This window comes from Vombatus ursinus, unplaced genomic scaffold, assembly GCF_900497805.2.
Source record: "Vombatus ursinus unplaced genomic scaffold, bare-nosed wombat genome assembly UNPS02011431.1, whole genome shotgun sequence".
NCBI lineage: Eukaryota > Metazoa > Chordata > Mammalia > Diprotodontia > Vombatidae > Vombatus > Vombatus ursinus.
Genome location: NW_020951209.1, coordinates 5,930,526 through 5,956,164, shown reverse-complemented (window position 1 = coordinate 5,956,164; position 25,639 = coordinate 5,930,526). Strand labels below are relative to the sequence as shown.

The following is a 25,639-nucleotide window of genomic DNA, read 5'->3' as shown; positions in this document are numbered from 1 at the left end:
GGTGAACAATCAAAATGAGCAGGGTCACTGGCCCCAAAGCAATAGTTCAGATACTGCCTCTTTCATCCTGGGTCAGAGATGGGCTAGTGCAAGGGGTCTAGCCTATGCCCTGCTGCTACACAAGGATCTGGAGGGTCTTGAGATACCATCTAGTCCCACCTCCTTTTCTTATAAATTTTTTTTTTTAGTTTTTTAGGCAATTGGGGTTAAGTGACTTGCCCAGGGTCATACAGCTGGTAAGTGTCAAGTGTTTGGTCTGAGGTCGCATTTGAACTCAGGTCCTCCTGACTTCAGGGCTGATGGTCTATCCACTGCGCCACCTAGCTGCCCCACCTTTTATAATAAATGAAGAGTCCCAATGACTTTTTTTTATCAGGGCAGCCTGGAAAAGTTTGGGCAGGGAATATGAGTGCTCTAGTCTTGGTATTTTCATAAGAAATCTTTATTGAGTCGAAGTAATTTAAACACAGCTAAATAAGATCAAGGCTCAGGAAATGCTTACAGAGACAGTTTAGTTACCAGAAAATGTGCCTTGATATAGTCCCTGAGGAGGACTCAGGTTGCTATCCAATAAGCAGCAAATCTGTCCTATAAAAAATGCCAGGGCTATTACAATGCTGAGAATGTCCTGGGCTAGGGAAGAAGAGGGGAGATGGAGAAAAGCACATAGTGACTTTTGTCAAGCCTATCCCTTCCCTCTCCATCCCCACCCCATTCTTCACCATAGGAAACCAGGCTTTAAATGGACATCTGGGCTTGAGGGATGAGGGGGGGAAATGGACCCCTAGTGTCTAACAGTGGCTTCCACGAGATCAGGCTGTCCCAAAGACGAGGAGTGAGTCATCGAAATGAATCAAGCTCTGGCCATATGTTGGCTGGTGGCTTCAACAAAGAACTCGTACTCTGGATCTAACATGGGACCTGTCATGAACTCAAAGCACAGTTTGGGTAGTCTACTGCTGGCCACAGCAGGACTTCTTCTTGGGCTGATGGTGGACCTGGATGATATTCTCTCTCACAGTGTCTTCTCGTTCCTTGAGGATCCTGGGAAAGGAAGAAGATGAGTCATTAGTCAGGGAGGAACAACCTTCAGATGAGTCATAGTAAAGGATAGAGGTAGGCAGTGCAAGTACTATTTATCTCCATCTGAGAGACCAGGAAACTGAGGTTCACAGAGAGGAGATGACTCGCCCATAGCCACAGAGCTAGAAAGTAGCAGTTACTATTTGATCTGTGATTACAATGTCAGCCAGTGGGTTGAGCCACAAGGTAACATGCATGTGAGTGCCAGAGACTTTCAAGTAACAGTAGTGGTATCTTATAGTCATATAAAGCTCTATTCTTTTCAGTGTGAGCTCCTTCAAAGCATGGACTGTCTCACCTTTCTAGTCATATCTCCTGCAGTTAGCACAGTGCTTTGAATAATTAATATAATAATAAATATCATATAATATTATTAATATAATAAAAATAAATTTGAATAATTAATATTAATATTAATAAATGCTTTGTTCATTCATTAAATGGTTCATTTCATTCTTTTTTAATTTTTTTTTCATTTTATCTATGTTTTTACATCCTTTAAATTTCTCCTGTATCCCTCTCCCTCCCAGAGAGCTATCTTTTATAACAAAGAATTATTTTTAAGAGGAAAAAAAGAGGAAAAAATTAATTTTAATTTATTTAATTTTTAATTTATGGGATAAAACATACATTTCTATAACACAGTATAAGAATAAAAATATTGCACATAAAAGCAAAATAATAATAAGAAAAATAATGAGAAAAAATTTGTAAAGCCAATTAATATCTCTTTAAAAAAATTAACGATACATGCAATGTACTACATTTGTGGACTCTAGCCTGTGCAAAGGAGGGGGAGGAGATGTCTTCTCAGCTCATTGCTTTCTTATGACAATACTGAGACTTTGGCAAGGGAGATGTCACTGTCGTCTCCATTTTACAGATGTGGAAACTGAGGCTCAGAGAGGTTAAGGGGTATGGCCAAACTTTTATAATGAGTCATTCTGAGACTAGCTAAGACTATATCTCCTGGCTCCTAGTTGATTATTCTTCCCACTGATACTAACTCTCCACTGGATACAGTAAGACCTTAGGAATGAGGCCAAGCCACCAAAATGTGCTGTGTGGTAGTGGGATCAGTATGGGTGGCTAAAGAGAACTGTCTTCAGGACTTGCTTTTGGGCTAGTGTTGGGCAACACTTTCAATAGGCCAAGTTGGCTCCTATATCTATCACAGCCTCTTCTGCTTTACTCCAGGGGATTATTCTTGCATTCTCATCTGGCTTCCTTTTAAATCTCAGCTTGGTCACTTATTATCTGTGTGACCTTGGGCAAGTAACTTCATCTCTTTGGGTCTCAGTTTCCTTAACTATAAAATGGGGATAATAACATCTGAATCACCTAACCCACTCTGCAGTTATAAGGCTCCAGTGAATTAATGTGTGGGAAGCACATTACAGCCTAACACATTACGTAAATCACTACTTCTATTATTCCAATGCTTTGAATAACTTATCATGGAATAGTGTGTGTGGTAGTTAGCCATGTTGGTGTCTTATCTCCAACTAGGCATGAGAGCACAGACCACGTTTGATCTAAATTTCCTTTCTCTCCTATTGCTTAGCATGTGTACTTCTACACATACTAGATGGTACAGTGGATAAAGTACTGGGCCTACAGTCAGGAAAACTCATCTTCCTGAGTTCAAATCTGGCTGTGTGATTCTAGGCAAATCACTTAACCCTGTTTGCCTCAGTTTCCTTATCAGTAAAATGAGCTGGAGAAAGAAATGGCAAACCACTCCAGTATCTTTGCCAAGAAAATCCCAAATGGGGTGATGAAGAGTCAGACATGATTGAAATGCCCAAACAACAACAACTTGATATATCTTGAATTCTTATATTGTATTGTGTTTTGTTATGTTGTATTGTGTTGTAGTGTATTAAGGCCAGTCTTATTTATCTTTGGCTGTCAGATAACCAAGGAACATAAGACCATAGCATTCAGTGTTTGAAGAGATATTAAGTCATATAACCCAACCCTCTCATTATACAGATGGAGAAACTGAGACCTGGAGAAGCAACAGAATTACTTCCATTGACTTCAAATCTAGCGTTCTACCCATGTTATTTCTCCCTCCAACTCTCATATTTTATAGATGAGAAAACTGATGCCAAGAGAGTAGTGGGAATATTACCCACAGTCACACAGTTAATCACTGTGAGATTAATAGGGCATGATCCCAGGTCTCCTGACCTGTATGTTAGTACTTTTTCCATGACACCAGGGTGACATCTTCCAATACTACATCTCTCATCATTTCCACACTTAAACCCTCTATCCATTTGGACTGAACCTGCACCCCCTGTAATTGACCACACTTTGTGATGATTAGCCCCATGCTTTGGGGCTCCACTTTGCTGTCAAAAGTTAGAATGATATCTAATCTAGAAGCAAAGCCGTTAGCCTGAAGGTGGCCCTATCTCTTCTTGAGTTTACCTTCTTGCAAGGTGACTATGCTAGAATTATGCTATTCTCAGAGTATGGTGGAAACTGCCTTGTCTTGGGATGGGGATGAAGAGACTAAAATAATGACCAGCGAAACAGCCCCAGTGCTTACTCTCTCTGACATTTGTTTTCTTTAGGAAACCTGTGATTTTCTTCTTTTTTTTTCCTATACCATTTCACTAGGGCAGATTTCAGACATATTAAACAAGCATTTCACTTCAAAGGACAATGCCTTTATTAACAGCAGCTCTGTTCAAAGACAGTAAGAAGACACATCAGGTTAACTTCTCCATAGAATTGCTTCTGGACCCACATGCTCAAAAACAAAGGAAAAAAAATGATAGAAAAAAAGAAAAACCATCCTTGAGGTTTCTTTAAACCTTGATCCCAAATTCTGCAAATTCAAATTCAATCCAATTCACCAAACATTTTTAAATTGTCTATTACATGCAACATACATAGTAGGCCCTGTCCCATTGGTTGCTACACTCCTCCAATCTCTTGAAGGGAGAGATTTTTAGGATCTCTAAGCCCTCTTATTCTAAGTCTAGTCAGTATTTTTCCTCTGCTCTATTCCTCTGAAGAGACGGATGGGACCTTCTCCATCTAAAGACAACAGAGCTTAGTCCTGCCTTGTCCTTTGGGGAAGGCTTACACAATGGCTACCATCAATCTGAATCACAAGAAGATTTACTTTCCTCATTCTTTTGCTCCTTTAAACATTCTTTTTTCTCATTTACACTATGCATGGTAGAGTGTTATTTTTTTTTCTTTACCTGGCGAGGTGAAGCATTGATGCTTTGACGTTCATTACACTATGCATGGTAGAGTGTTCATTACACTATGCATGGTAGAGTGTTATTTTTTTTTCTTTACCTATGCATGGTAGAATGTTATTTTTTTTCTTTACCTGGCAAGGTGAAGCATTGATTCTTTGACGTTATAGTCTGAATACGCGCTGCATTCGTAGAAAATCAAATCATTCTCCTAGACCCATGAAACAGAAGGAAAAGGAGGAGTGCTTAGGATGCAGTTTCTTAGAGAAGACATCAGGGATGAAAGCATCCCGCCATCCTTCATCCAGAATCCTGTACAGTCTTTATTAAGGCTCACTAGCTCCTCCCCACAACTCCCTAACTCAGCCTCTCTCTATTTATAGTTTATATCCTTCACGTTCCCTGGTCCAGTGTGGGACAGTATCAAGCAGGATACTGGCAATTTACCATTATGATCATCATGATAATGCTACCTCTGCCCTGTGGGAAGGGCTGTACAACTGCCCACATCAGACTGGGTCACGACTAGGTTTGGTTGTTCCACATTCTTTATCTACTTTATGAAAAGGATTCATTATGCTATGGATTGTAGGGCAATTTTAAAAGAAGGGTTTTTTTTGTTAGTAAATAAACTTTTATTTTGTTAAAATTTTATTTATTTTATTCTGAACTTAAGAAGTAAAAAAAAATCATTTTTATAACATAGTAGAATAGAAAAAAAGATTATTGTATGTGAAATTGCAAATCTATTATGTACAACTTGCTATTCCTTTTAAATATATAATATATTTATCATGTAACTAATTATTTTCCCCTTTTTCTTCCCTCACACCCCACTCCAGACGTTATAATGGCTACCATTACAATGACACAAATATGTATGTATGTATGTATATGTATATATGTATACATATATATGTAAAATCATTCTATACATACTTCTATTTATTAGTCCTTTCTCTGGATACAGATAATGTCTTCCTTCATATGTCCTTTATAGTTAATTTGGGAATTAATAATAGGCAAAATGACTTATTTTCTCAAAGTTGTTCTTAAAACAGTATTGCTATTACTGTATACAACATTCTCTTGGTTCTGCTCATTTTGCTCTTCATTATTTCATGCAAGCTTCTAAGATCATTGAGCTCATCATTTTTTATAGCATTATAGCATAATAGCATTCCATCACAATCATATACTGCAACTTGTTTAGCCATTACCCAACAGGCAATTTTTAAATTGTGGGACAATTTTAAAAGCATCAGTATGGTCTGAATTAACATCCTAGCTCGGTCACTTTCTAGCTATGTAACCTTGGGCAAAAAAATTTCACCTCTCTGAGCCTTGGTTTACCCATCTACAAAACAGAAACATTAATTCATACACTATTGATACCACAGGATAAATAAGGACCAAATGAAATAATGTATAAAAAAAGCATTTTATAAGCACCAAAAGTTAACATCACTACCACTAGTAATGCTTTCTTGAATGTAAAATTAAAAGGTTGGATTAGGTAACATATTCATAGAACTGAAAGGAAACTTAGATAATGTCTTGTCTAACCTCATTTTACGTATGACTTTCTCAAGATCATATAGCGTGTTAATAGCAGATTTAGAATTCAATCTCAGGTTGCCTGATTCCTAGGCCAGTGCTATCACTCTGCTGAGCTGGTTTCTTTCTGCCCTCATAGTCTATGATTCTGTAATAATAATGCCTGACATTGGTTTTAGGGCATTTTTTTGGAGGAGGGAGCCTGGGAGAATATATACCTTATCCTTTTCAAATCCCTTTCACATCCGTTATGTTGTTTATTTTTCTAACAGTTAGCAAGCTAGCTAACTACTTTCATTTTTTGGTTCAGTGACTCATTATTTGCCTAGTCCTTCTTTCAAGCAGGCTATATGCTAGGATGATAGTTAATGACACAAATAGTAATTTCACAGATACAGAGAACTCACCTGTCTCTTCCAATGCAGTTAATCGGTCAATAAGCATTTTTAAACACCTGCTACCTTATAAGCATACCTGCTACTATGCTAAGCACTAAGAATACTAAGAAAGGCAAAAAGAAATAATCTTTTAAAGAGCTCACAAGGGGCAACTAGGTGGCGCAGCGAATAGAGCACTAGCCCTGAAGTCAGGACAACCTGAGTTCAAATCCAGCCTCAGACCAAACACTTGACACTTACTAGCTGTGTGACCCTGGGCAAGTCACTTAACCCCAACTGCCTTAAAAAAAAAAAAAGAGCTCACAGTCTAATGGGAGAGACAGCCATACACAAATTAGATAGATGTGGGATAAACTGGGAATAGTCTCAGAAAGAAGACTAAACTGAGGATGGGAAAAGGCTTCTTGTAGAAGGTGGGACTTTAGCTGAGACTTGAGGGAAGCCAGGAGCTAGAACAGAAGAGGGAGGGAGTTCTAAGCATGGGGGACAGTTAGTGAAAATGATTAGAGTTGGGAGATGAAACAGTGTGTCACAAGCTGGTAGGCCAGAGTTATTAGATTGAAGAGTACATGACAAGGAGAAAGGAGTAAGAAGAAGGAAGGGTAGGAAGGGCTTTAAGAGCTAAACAAAGGATTTTTTATTTGATTTATTGAATGGGGGCTCGTATGGTCAGACCTGTATTTTGATAGCTGGGGGGGAGGGTGAATTGGAATAAGGACAGATTTCAGGCAAGGAGACTAACCAGCTGGTTAGTACCACTGCCCAGGCATGATGTGATGACAGTATGAATGGCCTCTAGGTTGGCTTCAGGGAGATCAATTTTGGGGTCACTGCGTCTCTCAAAGATGATATACCAAGGTCTTCGTCAATTGATGGATTATTGATATTAACAGACCCTTAATGTTGGTAAAGATGGTATTGTGACACATAACAGAAGAGTGACCATTGATACCACTCCTGATGATCATGCACAGAATGCCACTGGTACAATTCCCGTGTGGAAGAATGGAGAGCCTGCTTCAGGAGAATTGTAATCATGTGTAATGGAGAGATTTAGGGCATGCTCAGATGTATTGTGACTGGTTTGTGAAGAGGAGCCCTTTGATGGGCCCTACCAACATTACTAGAATTGGGGGGCAGAGGGAGCCTCCTCATGTGAGGTATTCCTGCGGCCTGTGGAGATATCCCTTGGTTCTTGGTCTCAGTATTTGTTTTTTATCTGTTTTAGATGGAAATTGTAGGCTATGACCTTGTGAGTTTCTACAGACAAGAAGGTTGAGTCACCCAAAGTCTAGGAGCCCTGGAGAGAAGCCCAGGCTGGGTTTTTAGCCAGTCTAACATTGATACTCCCAAAATATGGCCTTTGGGACCTAGCTGAGACAAGGGCTCACCCTGCAGTGATGTTGCACTTGGATGTGAAACCGTAGAAACCAGGTTAAGTCTGAGATCTCCATGTAAGATAGAGACTAAGTTGTTTTAGTGGACAGTATGCCCTCCAGGTGTTGGGGGAAATGTTTTCACTCCCATTCTTGGTATATCTTTGAAGTAAATACTGCTTTGTAAAAGCTAATCAATACTAATTGGTTGAAAGGAACAGGGAGTGAGTCACTGGAGATTAGGTAGCCTGTACTGGGATAGGGTCACAAGCATTAGAGAAAGACCCCACAACCCCTTAGGGTTAACTCTAGACCCCTGAGGGGTTATGTAGCTGTATACTCAGGGATGTATACTCAGCGATACTTCCCCTTGTGTCAGGATACAGACAAAACCATTCTAAGCTTTCTCCCTATTCCAGTGGGGACAGCAACCTAGTCCCAGGGTACATTTCCTCCCCCACCCCTTGATATGCTCCTTTTCTTTCTACCCCCAGTAGTGGCCAGTCTTTAACAGCATAAAAACTTCAGGGTCTCATGGAATGTGTCTTTCTCGAGAACTGTGGTAACTCTATAGATGAGTCTGTCTGTTTCTCTCAACTACACTAATACAGAGAGAGAGAGGGATAGAAAGAGGGAAAGAAAGAAAGAGAGAGAGAGAAAGAGAGAGAAAACCTGCTACAACTCCACACACATACCTAGGCAATAGCCTGGCAGAGCATTTTCCAAAAAAACTTTTGAGCTCCCTCCACTGACACCTCAAAAAGCTAGACCTACCCTTCTTTTTGCCTCACTCCAGCTCTCCTTCCCTATCATATGTACCTTCCTTTAACCAAATGTTCAGCCACTCCCACCAAAGCTCTGATCAACTCCCTGTAGACACAAGAGTGTCCAGAAATCCACAGACAGGGAATAAAAACAGCCAAGGAATCACTTCCCCCTTGGGGTCACTGGATAGTTTTCATTAGGCCTGGTCTTATTTCACTGCTCTCTTAGGCTTGCAGGCTTATGCTTGTTTTCAAAGCACATTTGGTTTAGTGGTCCTTCCTGGGAATTGTCCCTCCATCTCATCCCCCTCATCTTGACTTTCGAGCTACTGAAGGTTTGAGAGATTTCCTTCAATTCCATGTAGCCTCTAATCAAGTTCTATTGATCACTTGTGACTTTCCCCAGGAGGAATCCTTTTCACAACTGACCGTAGTACAGGCAGAGGTATCTACTCCTTACCTTAGCAAGACGTTCTCCATGTCCCTGGGGGACTTCTCTCTCTTTTTCATTGTCAACCTTATTGCCCAGAAGGAGGATGGGAATGTTCTCTCCCGCAGCTTCCTGTAGAACAGACAAGCCCCAGCTAGATCGAACCCAAGAGTAATAGAAAGCAGAGCCCAGAAGTTCTGACAAAGGCTGGTTTCCAAGTGAGAAATGGGGCTTAGAATCCTCAGCAGTTTAGAATCTTCTGCTACAGGAGGTAAAGTCATCAAAAAGGAAAGAGATGGGAATGCAGGCTCCTCTGCAGGGCTTGATGGTGCCAAGTACTTCCAAGATTCATTGACCTTAGAGTTAAATGTCCTAGCTGTCTTCCTTACTTGACCTTGGAGAAGTTACTTCCCTTCCCCAGACCTTAGTCTCTTCATTGGTAAAATAAGGTGGGGTTAGTCTCCATGATTTCCATGGGTCTCTCCTAGCTCTAATTCTTATGATAATTATCAGGTCTGTCAGTGGAAAAAAAACATATATACAGATATATATATATATAATATATATAATGTGTGTGTGTATGCATGTATGCATATATATGTGTATGTGTACATATGTGTATTGTATATATGTGTACATATACATGTATGTAACTGGGTCAGTGCCATGTATACTCACAGAGGGGTGTAGGTAGGTGTGCCTTGGCTCAACGTAACCTAGGGGCAGGGGGAAGGTAGGCAATGTAACCTAGGTTACATACTTTCAGACGACACATGGTCCAACTGGGGCCCTGTAAAACTGTAGATGCCCCTTAACCCACACCTTCAAGGACAGCCCAAGGCATTCCCAGAGATATCAGAGCTGCCAGGGCTATAGGCAGTAAACAGTAAGGGTCCAGGAAGTCCATCCAGGTTTGCAGATGCCCTCTCAGGAACTTTTCCAGAGGGCTGTCCTGATGGACGATTATTCCCCAGGACATGAATATGAGTACCTTAGCAGAAGCTATCACTCTGGGCTCTGCAGCTATTTCCTTTCTGGATTGCCTGTGTCTAAAAGGAACTCCATCTAGAAAAAGACATTCCTGATTTATAAGTGTACCATGCTTGGAGTCAGTAGACTTGGGCTCAAGTGAGACCATGTGTAGGTAAGTCTGTACAATGACAGTGTTAGCCTAGATGCCCTCCCTAGCTCTCTTCAATTCTAAATGTCAAGATTCTATAAGTTGCTAAAGCTCTCTGAACCCCTCTGAGGATTACTATGAAAAATCAATTAACAAGCTTTAAAGAGCCCATGTGTCAGGAACTATGCTAAGGAAGAGCTTTGTAAACCTTAAAGAGGTTAAATGTAACTTGTTTTTTAAAAAATCATTATCACAATATTATATTGCTATTCATGTAATATTATATAATATAATTATCATTATTCTATTTAAGGAATTAATATAGGGTAATTATGCAATTCACTTGCATGATGGCCACCTTCCAATAAAGCTCCTATAGCTCGACTTTAGAACAGAATATCTGTGTATTCACTTCCTCAAACCCACAAGACTCACCTCTCCCCCAAGTTTGAAAAGTGGGCCTAGCAAGCTGAAATACAATGTGAGTAAAAATGATAATGTCCATATTTAATAACCCTGGGCAAGCTCTTATTTTTACTTTGTGAAAAAATTTAATTAGCACTTTAATACTTATTTGACAACTCATGCTAATTTCTAGAGACTGAATTTAAAATTAAAGAGAAAAAACTATATAGAGGTGCTGTGGAGTCACAGAAGCTACAAAACCTAATAGTTTCATGAATTCTTTTAATAATCCTCATAATTCCAAATAAATGGCTAAATCTCATCTAATAGTCATAATAATTTTAAGTTTAATTCACAATTATACCTGAAGATTCTCAATGAACCCTTAATGGTTATATGCAATAATATAGTCAATTTTGTTGAGTTTCAATAGTTTAAAATAATACATAACTTATTTACAGAATGGGGAGGTAGGGCTCAGAGAGACTGAGAGACAGTTCCAAAAGGGTTTACAATAAAATACTGCATAGCACTATCTTCTACTAAGTACATGGTATCCCAAAAGTCTTAGCGTAGCTTTAATAACCAAATCTTAAAACTGCAGTAAGATATTTGGAATACTTTCTATTTTCCCCTGAGTTCTCATTCTATAAGCATAGTTACCTCTTCTTGCTATCTGGCACTCTATTAATCACAATGTTTCCATCTCAGGTAGTACAATAATATGTTACAGCATTTATGAAAGTTCAGAGCTGGAAGGCATTTCAGTGATCAACAAAATTACAGAATTTAGGGTTGGAATCTCAGTAACCATGCAGTCCAAGCTATGTCCAAAAGGAATATTAACTACAACATTCTCAACAAGTAATTATCCAACCTAGAGGCAATGTGGTGCAGTGCAGAGGGCTTGGAGTCAAAAAGAACTGGGTCTAAATCCTTCTTCAGATACGTAATAGCTGTGTGACCCTTGGCAAGTCACTTAATTTCTGTGTACCTCAGTTTCCTCATCTGTAAAGCATGGGTGGTTGGACAAAATGGCTTCTGAGGTGCCTTCCAGTTTTAGATCTATGCCTGTCTCCTTAAAGCTCTCCTATGGGTTTTGTCAATCTCAAATATAAAGGTTTAAATATACACTAAAAATTAGAAGGAACCTTAGTGACCATCTACCAGGGGTGGGGAACCTTTAGCTTCATGTGGCCTGGAGGCTGCAGGTTCCCCACCCCTGATTAGTGCAACTCAGATCTTGAAAGAATTTCATTAGTAGGACATAACCAACGAGTAGGGAACCCACCACTTCCCAAATCATCCTATTTCATTTTTTGGACAACTCTAATTATTATAAAGTTTATTGTGATATTGAGCCTAAATTTGCCTCTTTGTAGCTTCTACTTGTTGTCCTCTGAGAGCAAACAGAACAAGGACAAGTCTGACCCTTCTTTCCAATGATAGCTCTTCAAATACTTAAAGACAGCTATCATTTCCTCCAATACCACCTCCAAGGATTCTTTCCCCTAAGCTAAACATCCCCACTTCCTTCCAAGGCCCTTCACCTTCCTGGTTGCCCTCCATCTTATCTTGTCCTTCTTAAATGTGGCAACCAGAAGTGACCATAATATTCTGGAATTGACCTAACCATGGCAGAATACAGAGGAACTATCACCTTCTTATACCTGTCACTGATGTCTTTCCTAATGCATCCCAATATCACATTAACTTTGGGAGCTACTACATCACACCACAAAATTTAGCCTGCTTGCCATACTGACTGAAACTATTAGCCTTAGTTTTTTGAATTACCTATTTATACCTAAACATTTGGTTAAAAACTTTGTATAGCCTCTAGTTACCTTTTAGTAATGACAGTTTACACCCAACTTTCTTTCTTTTATTCTCAACAATTCCACAGCCACACTCACTTTTTCTCCTCCTCCTCCTCCCAACCTCCTATTTCATCAACTTGCCTCATTCACCAAATGACTCTCCCAAATGACCCAACAATTCATTTCACTTCACCTCATCTTACTTAGCTTGCTTTGCCAACTACCTTCTCTTTGAGTTTTCCTCTTCAGGTCCCTACTTCTTGATCTCATCCTTCTTCACCTTTCTCTCACTGAAGCCAGAAGTAGAATCTGAACCTGGAAATTGTTCTTTAAATTTTCATTTCTTTCTCCCAAGTTTGCCCAAACCTCTCCCTCTGAAATTCAATCTTTGTTCCCACCCCCCCAACAGGACCATATACTCTGAGTTCTACCCTCCTACCCCCATTGAAATCATCAATACAGTTGCCTTTTCTTTCTTAACTCTTTCTTTTTTTTCAAGTCCTCATACTTCTCCCACAATGCACTCCTCATGGAAGCCAGAAGTAAAAGACCAAGTTTTACTCTTTTATTTAACAGATGAGGAAACTGAGGCTCAGCAGGATTAAATTATTTGCCCACGGGCACATAGGAAGTGGCAAAGTTAGGATTTGAACACAGGTCTTCTGAGTATAAGCCCTGTTCTCCTTCCACTACACAACATTGACTCCTTATACTTTAAACAATTTGCTCTTCAATCTTGTATTTCTTACTTCTCTTCTCAATATCTCTGTCCTCTCATCTCTTGAGAGCTCATATTTCTATGGCAGTTCAATGTTTGGAAAACATTTTCTTCATAACAACCCCATGAGGGAGGTAGTAAAGTATTATTAGGTTAATTTTGCAGATGAAGAAATTAAGGCTCTGTCAGGTAAAGTTACTTGCCTGTGGTTCTGGAACAATTAAGTATCAGAGGAAGGATATGTTGGATTTGGAGAGCATAGGATTAATTACAGATTCTGCCACTGTGTGACTCTGGACAAGTTATGTCACTTCTCTGGGCCTCAGGTTCCTCATGGTATTGGATTAAATGATCTTTGAGATCTCTTCCAGCTTCCATACCACTGACACCTTAGATCAGAGCCATAGTCCTACTAACCCAAGATTCTATCTCTGATCAAGGCCCTAGTAGATGGTCTGTGGGCCAATAGTTTTGTTCCATTACACCAACCTCAAAACTAAGGCATTCCCTCTTCCCTACCCACATACATACTTATCTACCTTCTCCACCCCACCTCCCATTTCTCTTTTCCCTAAGGAAACTCTTACAGGTCCATCATTTTATTCAATTTATACATACCCTCCTTACACATATGCCTCCTTGAACATTTTAACTCATCCCAAGTCTTGGAGTAGTGAGTTCTCTAAGTTTGCTCTCTGTAGGGTGAATAAAGCCCATAGAATGTTCTTTTAAGTACCATGTGGTGATCCCAGTTCTAGTCTTCTGTGATCTGTGATTCAATGAACAAGTCTCTGTTTGCTCTTCCCACACTCTTTATAATATTATAGATTTCAAACAAATCCCTTGTCAGCCTTTGACTTTGCAACCTGATGAGTCATGAAATCAGAGAATTTTGGTAGTTGGAAGAGACACGTGGGGTCATCTAATCCAACACTTATTCCTCTTTGATTTTCCTGAAAAGCAGTCAGGCACCCTCTGTTCAAATGCCACCAGGGACAGGAAGCATACTTCCTTAGGGGGCAGCCGCCTTTATTTTAAGACCAATATATCTTAAAGAAATGTTAGGAAACAGTTCCTTATACTAAGCCAAAATCTAGGTTTTCATGGCTTAGAATGAATGTAAATAGCAACTGTTTTCTATTCTGACCAGAAACTCTAAAGGCCTTCCTCTCTCAGACTGATAATTTTTTGATGTTAAATTGGGCCACCTTTTGTCTCAATTCTTACCTAGCCCTTAGTCATTGAATGGGTGTTGCCTAAGACAAACCGAGATCTGGGAAAAACCTTAATTTAGAAAGGCCTAGATCACTCAGTGCATCCTGGGCCATCATCAGTGGTCTTGACTTTTGTCTGGCCACTGTATTCTGTATTCTGATGACTCTGGAAGAGAGAATGAGGCTGATGACTTTGCACAGCTCTGCTTCACTTAAATCCAATTCACTCACAAGTCAAGACATCACCTTTGTGGTGTCCTTGGTCCTCTTCTAGAATGAAAGATAAACAACAATAGTCCTCAACTTTTTAAACAGTCATATAGACTCTCCTTAGCAAACCTGGATACCAATCCAGGCTCTTCTGATAACTAGTAATGAGATCTTGGGCAAGTTCCTTCTCATTGGGTCTCAGCTTCCTCTTTAATAAAATAAGGGGGCTGAAGAAGGTGATCACTGAGGTCCCTCCTGGCTTTGAGATCATAAGGATATCATAAGGATATCAACCTTATGATAATTCTTGTGGTCTTCTCTGAATTTTAAAAATGTGGAAGACAAGACTCTGGAATTCACAACCCTACCTCTTTCTGATTTTAAAGATGACAGGCTGTAACTCAGAAAGGCAGCCTGCTTTTTCGTATAGAACACGGAGTTGTTATATTTGGGAGAGGTGGTGTGAATATGTGTGTGTGTGTGTATGTGTGTTTCAATATATATTTGGTGAAAGGCAAGAAAAAACATTGAGCCTGGATAGTGCCGGTGTTTCTCTGGAGCAAGAACAAAAAAATTTCTCTGCATAATAAAATGTGCTGTTATGCTCAGGAAAAATGACTACAAAATTATATCTTGGGGGTTTCCATATTTATCCAGCCCCTGGACTATGAGTCAAAACAAGATTTATTTGTGTAGTTCATTCTAAACTGCCAGCACTTCAAGCTCAACTTGGAACATGGAAAAAAACAAAACCAAACCTCCAACTGTGCTATTTTTTGTTCTGTGCTGTAAGGTGCCACCACTCACAAAGACTGTGCAATGTGAATTAGCTAGCAACCAAGGAGTGGTGAGAAAAGCAGCCCTGCACATGTGATCTGAGAGGAGAAGAATTGGGCTGCTCCCATGGCAGGGTGGTGATGTAGCTAGGCCAGGAACCTTAGTATCACCAAATGCAGTCTCCAACAGGGGCCTTTTGGACACAGGGAGTGGCCATAAGGTGGAACAGAGAGAGTACAGAGATTAAGTTTCTAATCTTGGCACTGCCATGAACTTGCTGTGTGGTCTAGGGCAAGTCACTACCTCACTGAGCCTCTTTTTCCTCATATGTAAAATGAACAGGCTAAACCAGATGATCTTTGAGGTCCCTTTTGCCCCATCATCCTGAGTTTTACATGGGGTATGAAGAGCATTTACAAAGCTCCCTGGCATGGGTACCAAATGTTTTTAGGTTGGGTCAATCTGTTTGACTCCAGTGGGCATGGAAGACTCCAAGGGAGAAAGAGGCCAGAGAGATTTCTAGGTGCTTTGAGTTATGAGAAATGCACTAAAAATAATTGTAACCAAGAAGAATCAACAGCAAGTAGCTAGTCAAAAGTTTAGACTCCTTTTGTAGGGAATTTTCTAATCTCATTCCTAAGGGATTCCAGAGTCTACAGGGTAGTAACTGAAAGAAGATGAGTAGGGGACGGAGATAAACAAGTATGGTGATAGGAACCAAGATATGGATCTGGAAGGAGTCCTAGAGAGCATCTAGTCCAACCCCCTCATTTTACAGGAAAGGAAATGGAGGCACAGAGATGGGAAGTGACTTGTTCAAGCCTTCTTAGGGAGCAAATGACACATCCAGGATCCAAATCCAGGACTTTCAGTAGAATCCTGTTTCTTCTTTCCTGAGACCTCTTCATCAAGGAAGAAGAGACAGCATTAAATACGGACTACCTTGTGGCTTTAGACAAGGGTTACAAGAATTTTTGGACTATAAGAGATTACTATATGGAAGGGTGAGGAAGTTACAGTGAGGCAGATTTTTGTTCAATGTAAGAAAAAAAAATAACCACTTCATAATAAGAAATTCATCCACCCTTCTACAGCCAGAGAGAAGACTGTACTTATGACAACCTTAATGTTAGGATCTCCTTCACCAAAGAATTGCCTTAAGAGGTGAGTGAGTTCTCCCATGTCACATAGCTAGTTAGGGGCAGAGCTGGGGTAGGGGGGGCAACTTTTCCTTGAAGCCTTCTAGGAGTCACTCCCAGACACCTGCTCCAGTTCTCTTAACAGCAGAAAATGTGTTCTTCTGTATAACCTGCGGCAATTTAAGCCCATTCCTTCTTGTTCTGCCTTTCGGGGGAGGAGAGAAATAAAGAACAGCTGGTCACCATTCTCTTAATAATAACTCTTCAAATACTTGAAGGCTGTTATTAAGATCTCCCCCTCTGTCTTCCCTTTGCCAATTCAAGTGACTTAGAACTCTGAAAAAATATGGTAGAGCACAAAAACAAAGAACTGCTTGTCAGTACCCCCCTCCGTCAAATTAGGTGTCAGGTTTTAATACATCAGCTGACATCTCTGATTGCTGGTTGCCAAGGCAGACTGACTTAGCTTTTCAGGAGCCTTGAAAACAAGTGTCTCAATAATGCCAGTGTTCCATACCTTTAACATGCCTCCCTTTACACGACACAGCTCCTGCTTTCTTCACGAGGCTTGAATGGAGGAGCTGTGATTTCATGGGGGCTGGGGGCTCCTCCCCGTCACACAAATTCCAGCCCTCTAGGTGCATTACTCAGTGGTCAGCCTTCTGATGATTCAACTCCATTTAACTCAACAAACATTTAATAAGCCACTACCACATACACAATACTGTGCTAGGTATTGGGAAGAGAAAGAGAAAACAGAAAACTGGGCTGAATGACAGATGGATAATCAACCTCCTGGTCCATTGTTCAAGACCTTCCAATTTTGTAGGACCTGTTAGAGTCCAGTGGGTATACTTGGGCTTTGAGAACTGATAGTTATCTGGATGTTGTGATGAGGCATCTGACTAGGGCTTTAGTGGAGGAAATATGTATATTTATGCTGAATACAAACACCATGTCTAATCCTAACTACCTATCATCCGTAAAGCACTTTAAGGTTTGCTGGGTGTTTCTACACAACATGCCTGTGAGATAGGTAACTATTATAGCCTCCATTTTCCTGTTGGGAAAACTGAAGCTCAGAGAAGTTAAATGATTTGCTCAAGGTCATACTGGTAAGTGGAAGCACTGGGATTTGAACCCACTCCTTCTGACATGAAGACCAGGGTTCTTTTCACCTTCTAGGCTAATTAACATGAAGTGCTTGTCAATGGAAGACAAAAGCTGTGTATCTCTTATCCTTTGCTCTCACTATAGGACTGGCCCATTTCTTTGATGTTATCTTTTAGGTTATGCCACTTTTTGCACACAATTTTTTATTGTCAGTCCACTGTGGCCTATTTATACCCAACATGTATCTTCTCTGTTGCCTTTTCAAATTTCAGTTCTTAAGAGGCTGTTGTATTTCATGCATGATTCATCATAGATGCCACACCAATTTTGAGAAATAATATCTTAAGTCATAAAGAATTTGGCAAGAAGCACCAGAAATTAGTTACAATTTTTCTGAGGGCATAGGGAAATCATGGCAACCGGTCCCATCACGTCCTGGCAAATAGAGGGAGAAGAAATGAAAGCAGTGTCAAATTTTTTATTCTTGGCATTGCAGATGGCAACTACAGCCATGAAATTAGATGCTTGCTCCGTAGAAGGAAATCTATGGCAAATCTGGACAGCACACTAAAAAAAGCAGAGACATCGCCTTACTGACAAAGGTCAGTTAAAGCTATGGCTTTTTATGCCATAAAGCAATATATGGCTATGAAAGTTAGACTATAAGGAAAGCTGAGCACTACAGAATTGATGCTTTTGAATTATGGTGCTGGAGAAGACTTTTGAGAGTCCCCTAGATATCAAGGAGATCATATCAGTCAATATTTAAAGAAATTAATTCCGACTATTCACTGGAAGGTCAGATTTTGAAGATGAAACTTCAACACATTGGCCACATAATGAGAAGACAGGACTTGTTGGAAAATACTCTGATGTTGGGAAAGATTGAAGAAAATTGAAGATTGAAGAAGACTGAAGGAAAGGGTATGGCAGAGGATGAGATGGATAGATAGTGTCATGGAAAGAATGAAAATGAACTTGGGGCAGACTTTGAGAGATAGTGGAAGACAGAAGGGCCTAGCATGTTATTTTCCATGGGGGTCACAAAGAGTTGGATGTGACTGAACAATGAGGGGAAAAACTATGGTCAGTCAACAATACTGATTGAGCACAGACCCTATGTGTGATAGAATATACATCTTGTACCATTGTGAGTTACACGCTTCCTGGAGTCATGAAGACCTTAGCTTGGATCTAGCCTCAGATACTTTCTAGCTATGCGAGCCTGGTTAAGTCACTTATCTTCTGAGTGCCTCATTTCCTCATTTGTAAAAATGGGGATAATAATAGCAGTTACTTTTTAGGGTTGTTGTTGAGGATCAAAATAAGATGTCTGGAACATGCTTAGTAGCATAATGCCTGGCAGATAGTAGGCACTTAATTAACATTTCCTCCCTTCCTTCCTCCCTCCCTCCCTCCTTCCCTTCCTTCCGAGTCTTCAGTTATTTCTTACTCTTACCATGTGACTAGCACTTCTCTTTGCCATACACTTTTCTGATGATATTCTCTACTCCACTTCTTAAGTTCTTTTTTTTAATGTGTTGTAGTCTGCTTACTTTCCAATTTCTCCACTGCCCTCTGAGAGATACTCATTTTTGATTCTGCAGAGACTGTGAGTGTTCCATGACTCACAGTCATACAGCAATGTTGTTAGAATAATAGCATTAAAAAGATGGGCTTTTGTCAGCTGGAGAAGCTTGGAATCATTAAAAGAGCTCCACAAATTCCCAAAGGCAATCTAGCCTACCTTCTTCTCCTGTTTCATTCTAGGCCTAACTTATCCACTTGTAGACATTTGTATCCATCCAGACAGACAAATGGACAGATAGACACACACACACACACTCAGTTACTTATAAACAAGTGCATGAACTCACTCATGAACAACCTATATCTGTATCTTTTCTCCTCTGTGTTTCTCTTTCTTTTTCTCTCTCTCTTCATAATGGAAAGGTCTACGGTTTGTCCATCTAACTGCATGTGATAATCTGTACAATAGACATTCTCCATCTATGTGGGGCTTCCTGGAGGTTTCTAAACTCTTTGGAGTGGTTACAAATCTCTCCAAGAATCTCTCTACCTATCCTCCTAGGATTGTGGTGAGGATCAAATGAGACAATACTGGTAAAGTGCTTTGGACAGTGCCTTGTACAAAGTAGGTATTTCATAAATACTCATGTTCTTCTTCCTCTGAAATGTTCCAGGGCCTGATTCAGATCATACAATATCATGTGCAAACAGGAGCATCTGGGGGACTTCCCCCTCTAGTCTTATTCAATAGGCACTAGATTTCCTCCATTCCTTCATGACCACAGAAAATATCTTTGGCAACCATAAATCTCCCTTTTTCATGATTTTTAAAATATTAATGAATGGTGGATCACTTAACAAGGCTAGTTCTGTTTTTCCTATTTCATGTAATTCTGAATAATTTTAATGCAAGCATGGAGACATTTTGCTGGAAGAAAGTCTTTAAGGCTATATTTTGCTTCATTGAATCTAACTAATTTTTTAAAATAATCAACAAAAATAAGAGTGAGATCTTGTATTCGCTACATCTTTCAGTCACTTGTTTGGTGGTAAAGATATTGTCCATTGTAGAATATCACTTACAAAAGCTAGACTGTTTCCTACTAATACTTTTACTAAGGAAGCTCTTGATACATGTTTATAAGATTATCACAAAAAGTATACGGAGTTGGGAAAATAGGCATATAGATTGGTAGTTGCTAATGTTCTTTTAGTCTTCTTTTTCAATATTGATACAATCCAAGATTTTTTTCCCATGGATTTGACGTCTCTTCTTTCATATGCCCTTCAGAACAGAAATGGTGTTCTACCTAATTTTGTATCTTTTACAATGTCCAGTATGGTTTAGTGTAGCCTAGTAGAAAGTGCCCTGAACTCTGTGAGCCAGTCTCTCAAAGCCCTCAAAAGCTTGTCATCTCCAACATTCAACTCCTCTATGTACAATTGACCTAATCCAGCTGATTTCCCCTCATTGACCTCTTTAATTCCATTTCTATGTCTTCTATAGACATATGTGGGACTAAATCATTAGAGTACAAGTGGGATGGCCCCATTGACCTTGATGGTAAAAAAAAAATTTGTTATGAACATCTTCATAGATCTTTTAAAAAACCTTTCCTCTGTTTGTTGTCCTTTTATTACACACATTACCTCTTAAGCAGTGAAAAGAATTATATCTCTTAAAGCAAGAGGGATCTTGTGCCATCTGGTCCAACCCCCATCTTAACAGAATTACTTCTGTTATGCTATTGTTCCCATCTTTTGATTTGTCCACACTGTCCTTGGTCTTGAAAAGTTTTTTAAAAAAGTTGAAATGACAGAGAATATATGAAGGAAAAGAGATCTAAGAACCAAAGATTGTTATAGCTTGGTGGAGAACTGAGGTCCTAAATGTGAAGCAACTTGCCCAAAGTTATATAGGCACATACTCAATCTTAATCCTTGGATCAGTAGGCACTATACAGAATTTTTATATTCCTCAGAGCCTAGTATAGTGCCAGGTACACACTACGTGTACAATAACTGTTACAAATGAATATTTTGTTGTTGTTCAATCGTTTCAGTTGTACCTGGCTCTCCATGACCCCATTTGGGGTCTTCTCGGCAAAGGTACTGTAGTGGTTTGACATTTTCTTCTCTAGATCATACTACAGATGAGGAAACTGAGGCAAACAGGGTTAAGTGACTTGCCCAAGGTTACACCACTGGTAAGTGTCTGAGGCCAGATTTGAACTCAGTACTTCCTGACTTTAGGCCCAGTGCTCTGTCTACTGTACGTCCTAGCTGTCCAACAAATGAATATATGAACTGACATAAACAAATAAAATCAAGTTCCTATTATAGTTCAAGTCTCATAATCAAATCTCATTACAGCTACCAAGGAATTCAGTATGACACTGGTCTCTCATGGACCTTATCCAAAGACTTTAATCACCTGGAAGTCCTGGGAAGCCTATGCTGTGATCTGTTACATGATGCCATCATAAAAAGGGTGGTAATCAGTGATAGTAATATAGTGCTTTATGGGCTCAAAATTCTATCGCCTGCATTTTCTTACTTAATCCTCCCAATAACCTCAAGAAATAGGTAGTATAGATATTAAAAATATTTTATGGATGAGGAAGCCAGGGCCCAGAGAAATAAAATAGTTTGGCCAAGATCATACAGCTTGTTAAAGGGACCAAGACTCAAATCCAGGTCTTTTAACTCTAAAGTTATTGTTATTTTCAGCATATCATACATATACCTATACTAATGTATAGAGTATACTAATGTACTAATGTAGAGTATAAATTAATTACATTAGGGGATGAGGGGATGCAGAGGAAAGAAGAGGATAGAGATGGTGAGAGATAACCAGGAAAGGTTTGTGGAAATAGGCCAGTTTTGAGCCAGATTGCAAAAAGTGGAACCCTCTTTTTTTATAACTTTATTTATTTTATATTTATTTTATTTAGATAATAATAATAATATTAATTGCCAGAAAGGAAGACCATTCTAGGATGTTTGAAGGTAGGAAGGTAGGGGTTGAGGTAAGGTAAGAGGCAGAGAGGGAGACAAAAGAACAAAAAACAGCCATGAACTGTGACTAACATTTGCTGACTTGCTAGGAGCTCAAGTAAGGGTATCAGCTTACCTCAACACTTGTCAGCCACTGGCGGATGGACATGAACGTCTGCTTGTCTGTGATGTCGTACATCACGATGACACCATCTGCCTTGCGGAAGAACTGCTGGGTGATGCAGCGATACCTGCCGATAATGGGTCCCCCCCCAGCTCTGTCAGAAATGTAACACTCCACCCCCAAACCCCCAAAGAATTAGAAGAACATAGATCTTCAGTTAGATTCTGGGAGGACCACTCAACATGGAGTAGGAGGTAAAGCAGAACATGGAAGAGGGTTAAGTTGAGACCAAAAAAGTAGGATGACAGTGTGGAAGCAAAGAGCATTTCCTCACCTCTCCTGCCCAGCTGTGTCCCACAGCTGCAAGGCCACCTGGGATTTGTCCACTTCCAATGTCTTTACTTGGTAATCTAGCCCTGCAAAGTGAAAACAAGGCCTGTTAGTGTTGGCCTGGGCCTGTTCATAGGGCATAGTTTGTATCTTAAATTGTAGAATCACAGAAATTTAGAGCTAAAATGAACTTTAGAAATCACCTACTACTCCCATCTTACAGATGAGGAAGCCAAGGCTCAGAGAGATGAAGCAGCTGGGGTTGTTTTCTGAAGTAGCGTGCCCAATCTGTATTTACTCCCTCCCTCATGGAAGGGGGAAACTTAGAGAAGACTAACTTCCTTCTTGAAAGATTTTTAGGAGTCTTCTCTGGAAATGCAAGCATCCCTGGAAGAGGCCATACCATAAACTCTACTAACTAATACATGGGGGAGGATGAGGGAATTAGAAGGAATCAAAGTCAAATTTCATATTTTTGCCTAGAGATAGATTGGTTACCCACCCACAATGCTCTTCCCACCCCTTGCCATCCATGGCATGGTGGGCATCATCATTATAGGGACTGCCTAGAGAGCATATGTCTTGGGATATGTTTTAGTAAGGGTCAACACCAGAACCTTTCAGAGAAAAGGAATTTTCTCCTAGTGGCTTAGCCCTCCTAATTATATTAACCAATGATAATTGGTTCCAGAAAAACATGAAGAGATATTAAATGACATTATAGGAGTGAACTCCTTCCATGAGAATAAGGTTACGAAAGTTAGCACTGAATGACAGACCAGACTTGGAATATGGTATGTTAAGGGGTAGTTAACTGTGTTAATCAGGGAAACCTTAGCATGCAAACATCTTTAGAGCAGAAACAATGTTCTATCCACCTTGGTTAACTTCACAGTGTCTCACAGAGTTCATTGTTACCCTGGGGAAAGTGCCCTGGACTTTGGGTTCCAGTTGACTTTGCCACTTATTGTGTGGTCCTGGGGCAGTTATTTAAATGCTCTGAGTATCAGTTTCCTTGTCTTTAAAGTGGAGGCTATAATACTTGTGCCACCTATTTTATAGGGTTGTTGTATGGATCCAACAAGATGAGAAATATATGTAAGGTGCTTTGCAAACTTATAAATAATAATATTTATAATAAAAATAGCATTTCTATAGCACTTTCAGATTTGCAAAGTACTTTATAAATATTATCCTATTTTATCCTCATAATAATCCTAAGAGATAGGTGCTATTATTTTCTCCATTTTACAAGTGAGGAAACTGAGACAGATAGGTTAAATGACCTGGATGGGGCCACATAGCTAGTAAATATTTGGGACTGTATTTGAATTCCTTTTCCTGAGTCCAGGTCCAGGGCTCTGTCTATTGTGTCACCTAGCTTCACTACATGAATACAAACCATTATTACAGCAGATGTTTAATAAATGTTTCCAAACAATGAATAAATAAGTGTTGTTTAAGCAATAAATTCCTCTTCCCTAAGTCTTTCTCATGTGACTCCTCAGGGTCATATGGAAATGTTGAAAGATTGAAACTTCGTTTTAAAGGAACCAGATCTAGGAGTTGGCAAGATCCATCTCCTGCATCTTGCCACTCCCACAGAATTAAATAGCTGTTAAGCTTCTTAGCCCGATGACTTAGGATAGAATAGGGCAGCTCTGGCAATACAGATGGAAAGAAAGCAGACAGACAGTAAACGGACCAAGAATAATGCAGATGGCAAAAAATGTCATCAAATATTGCTTCTAGGCCAAGGGTGAAGTGCAGTCGGGCAGTGAGGTGGGGGGAAAGACAAAGGAATCTGATGTTTAGACTGGGAAGGAAGAGTCCAATCATTTACAATTATACTTTCAAAGGGTTTTCACATTCATCATTCCATATGGTCACCAAAACTTCCCTTCGAAGGAGACAAGTTAGATATCAACCAACCCCCTTTTAAAATGAGGAAACTGAGGATGAGGGAAGTTGTGATTTGTGTAGGGTCTCCAAACTCTTGTCCAGTGTTCTGTCCTTCGCTATGGAAAACTAACATGGTGTTATAATAGAAGACATACTAGATTTGGACTTGGGAGACCTGAGGCCTAGACCCAACTCTTCCCAGCTCTTGTGATCTTAGGCAAATCACTTTTAACTTCTGAGTCTGTTTTTCATCTGTAAGATGGAGATAGTAATAGTAGTACTGTAATTATAACTCACAGAGCTGTTGTGAGGGCTAGAGAACATGTTGTATATGAGACTCTAGTCTAGACAAATGTTACTTTAGCATGCTGTGGCTGGATACTAGAAGAATTCATTGAGCTCTGGCCTTTATTTTTCTTTTGTAATTGGGAAATCTCAGGGCTAACTGTTTATTATCAAAGTAGTTTGAAATGGACTGGGAAATGAATTCATACTTAGTTTAATTTTTTATTTGACAAAGTCTAGGGATCTGAGAAAGTTGTATCTCTTGGAGGAGGAAAGGATGGGCCCTCTCTTCTCTGTCTGGAGTAAAGGCAGCCTGTGTGCAGGGCTGTAACCAAGAACTAGTGCTGAATAAAGGGGAGAGAAGCAGAGAGAATCCAAGAATGGTTGAGGTGGAAGATAATCTAGCCCAGCTCCCTCATTTTAGGAGTGAAGAAACTAAGGCCTAGAGAGGAGCTGTGACTTACTCAAGATCAGTGGCACACGGGGACTTGTTCATTGCATACTACTCGATAGTTGTTTTGTTCTGAGACTTCTTTATCTAGGAAACTGGACCACAAGTTCTAAGCCCCTTAGAGCATAGGTGGCTCCTGCTTTTGAGTGAGTGAGTGAGTGAGTGAGTGAGTGTGTGTGTGTGTGTGTGTGTGTGTGTGTGTGTGTGTGTTGGAAGAGAGAGGGGTCCTAAGCAGGAGAAGGCCTGTCATGGAGCTAGCTGATGAGATCACTCCTCTGTATTCACATTTGGTTCACCTCACCAGTCAAGGAAAATCAGCTCTGTCTCAGGCCCAGAGAGATATGTACGGGCTAAACAAAGCAAAAGAAATACATTCTGCGCTGCAGGTGCTCCAGAAGACTCTCTGGTGAAAATCCAATGGATTTCTTCTTGTTATACTGTCAATTGGCCAGTCAATCCATCCATCAATCAATCACACAAGCCTGGACTTAGTGCCTAAAGGGTAGCTGGAGCAGAGTGTTGAGAACTCTCCAAGGAACTCACTATCTAATGAAGAAAGGCAGAGTGATTAATATAGGACCAGAGAAGGTTTGCCTAAAAAATCTGGTGGTAGAATTTTGATGCTATTCAACTACCACAATGGTAGAAATCATGGAGGCGAAGTTGAGT

At 39.9% G+C, this 25,639-nt stretch overlaps 1 protein-coding gene across 8 annotated transcripts in view; it reads right to left on the bottom strand.

The window, feature by feature from the left end:
- Positions 1 to 420: 420 nt before the first annotated feature.
- Positions 421 to 25,639, bottom strand: part of CRACR2A (calcium release activated channel regulator 2A) — a 221,257-nt gene continuing 196,038 nt past the window's right edge. For 6 of the 8 annotated variants that reach the window (XM_027856428.1, XM_027856427.1, XM_027856432.1 and 3 more), the window contains 5 exons: positions 22,337 to 22,418; positions 22,015 to 22,129; positions 8,863 to 8,964; positions 4,442 to 4,518; positions 421 to 1,044 (listed from right to left, as the gene is read on the bottom strand). In XM_027856428.1, coding sequence (XP_027712229.1) covers positions 954 to 1,044; positions 4,442 to 4,518; positions 8,863 to 8,964; positions 22,015 to 22,129; positions 22,337 to 22,418 — 467 coding nt within the window. In that variant the 3' untranslated portion in view covers positions 421 to 953. Of the gene's footprint in view, positions 1,045 to 4,441; positions 4,519 to 8,862; positions 8,965 to 16,752; positions 16,965 to 22,014; positions 22,130 to 22,336; positions 22,419 to 25,639 lie in introns of those variants that run through there. The other 2 variants (XR_003568605.1, XR_003568604.1) reach the window with 2 other exon arrangements.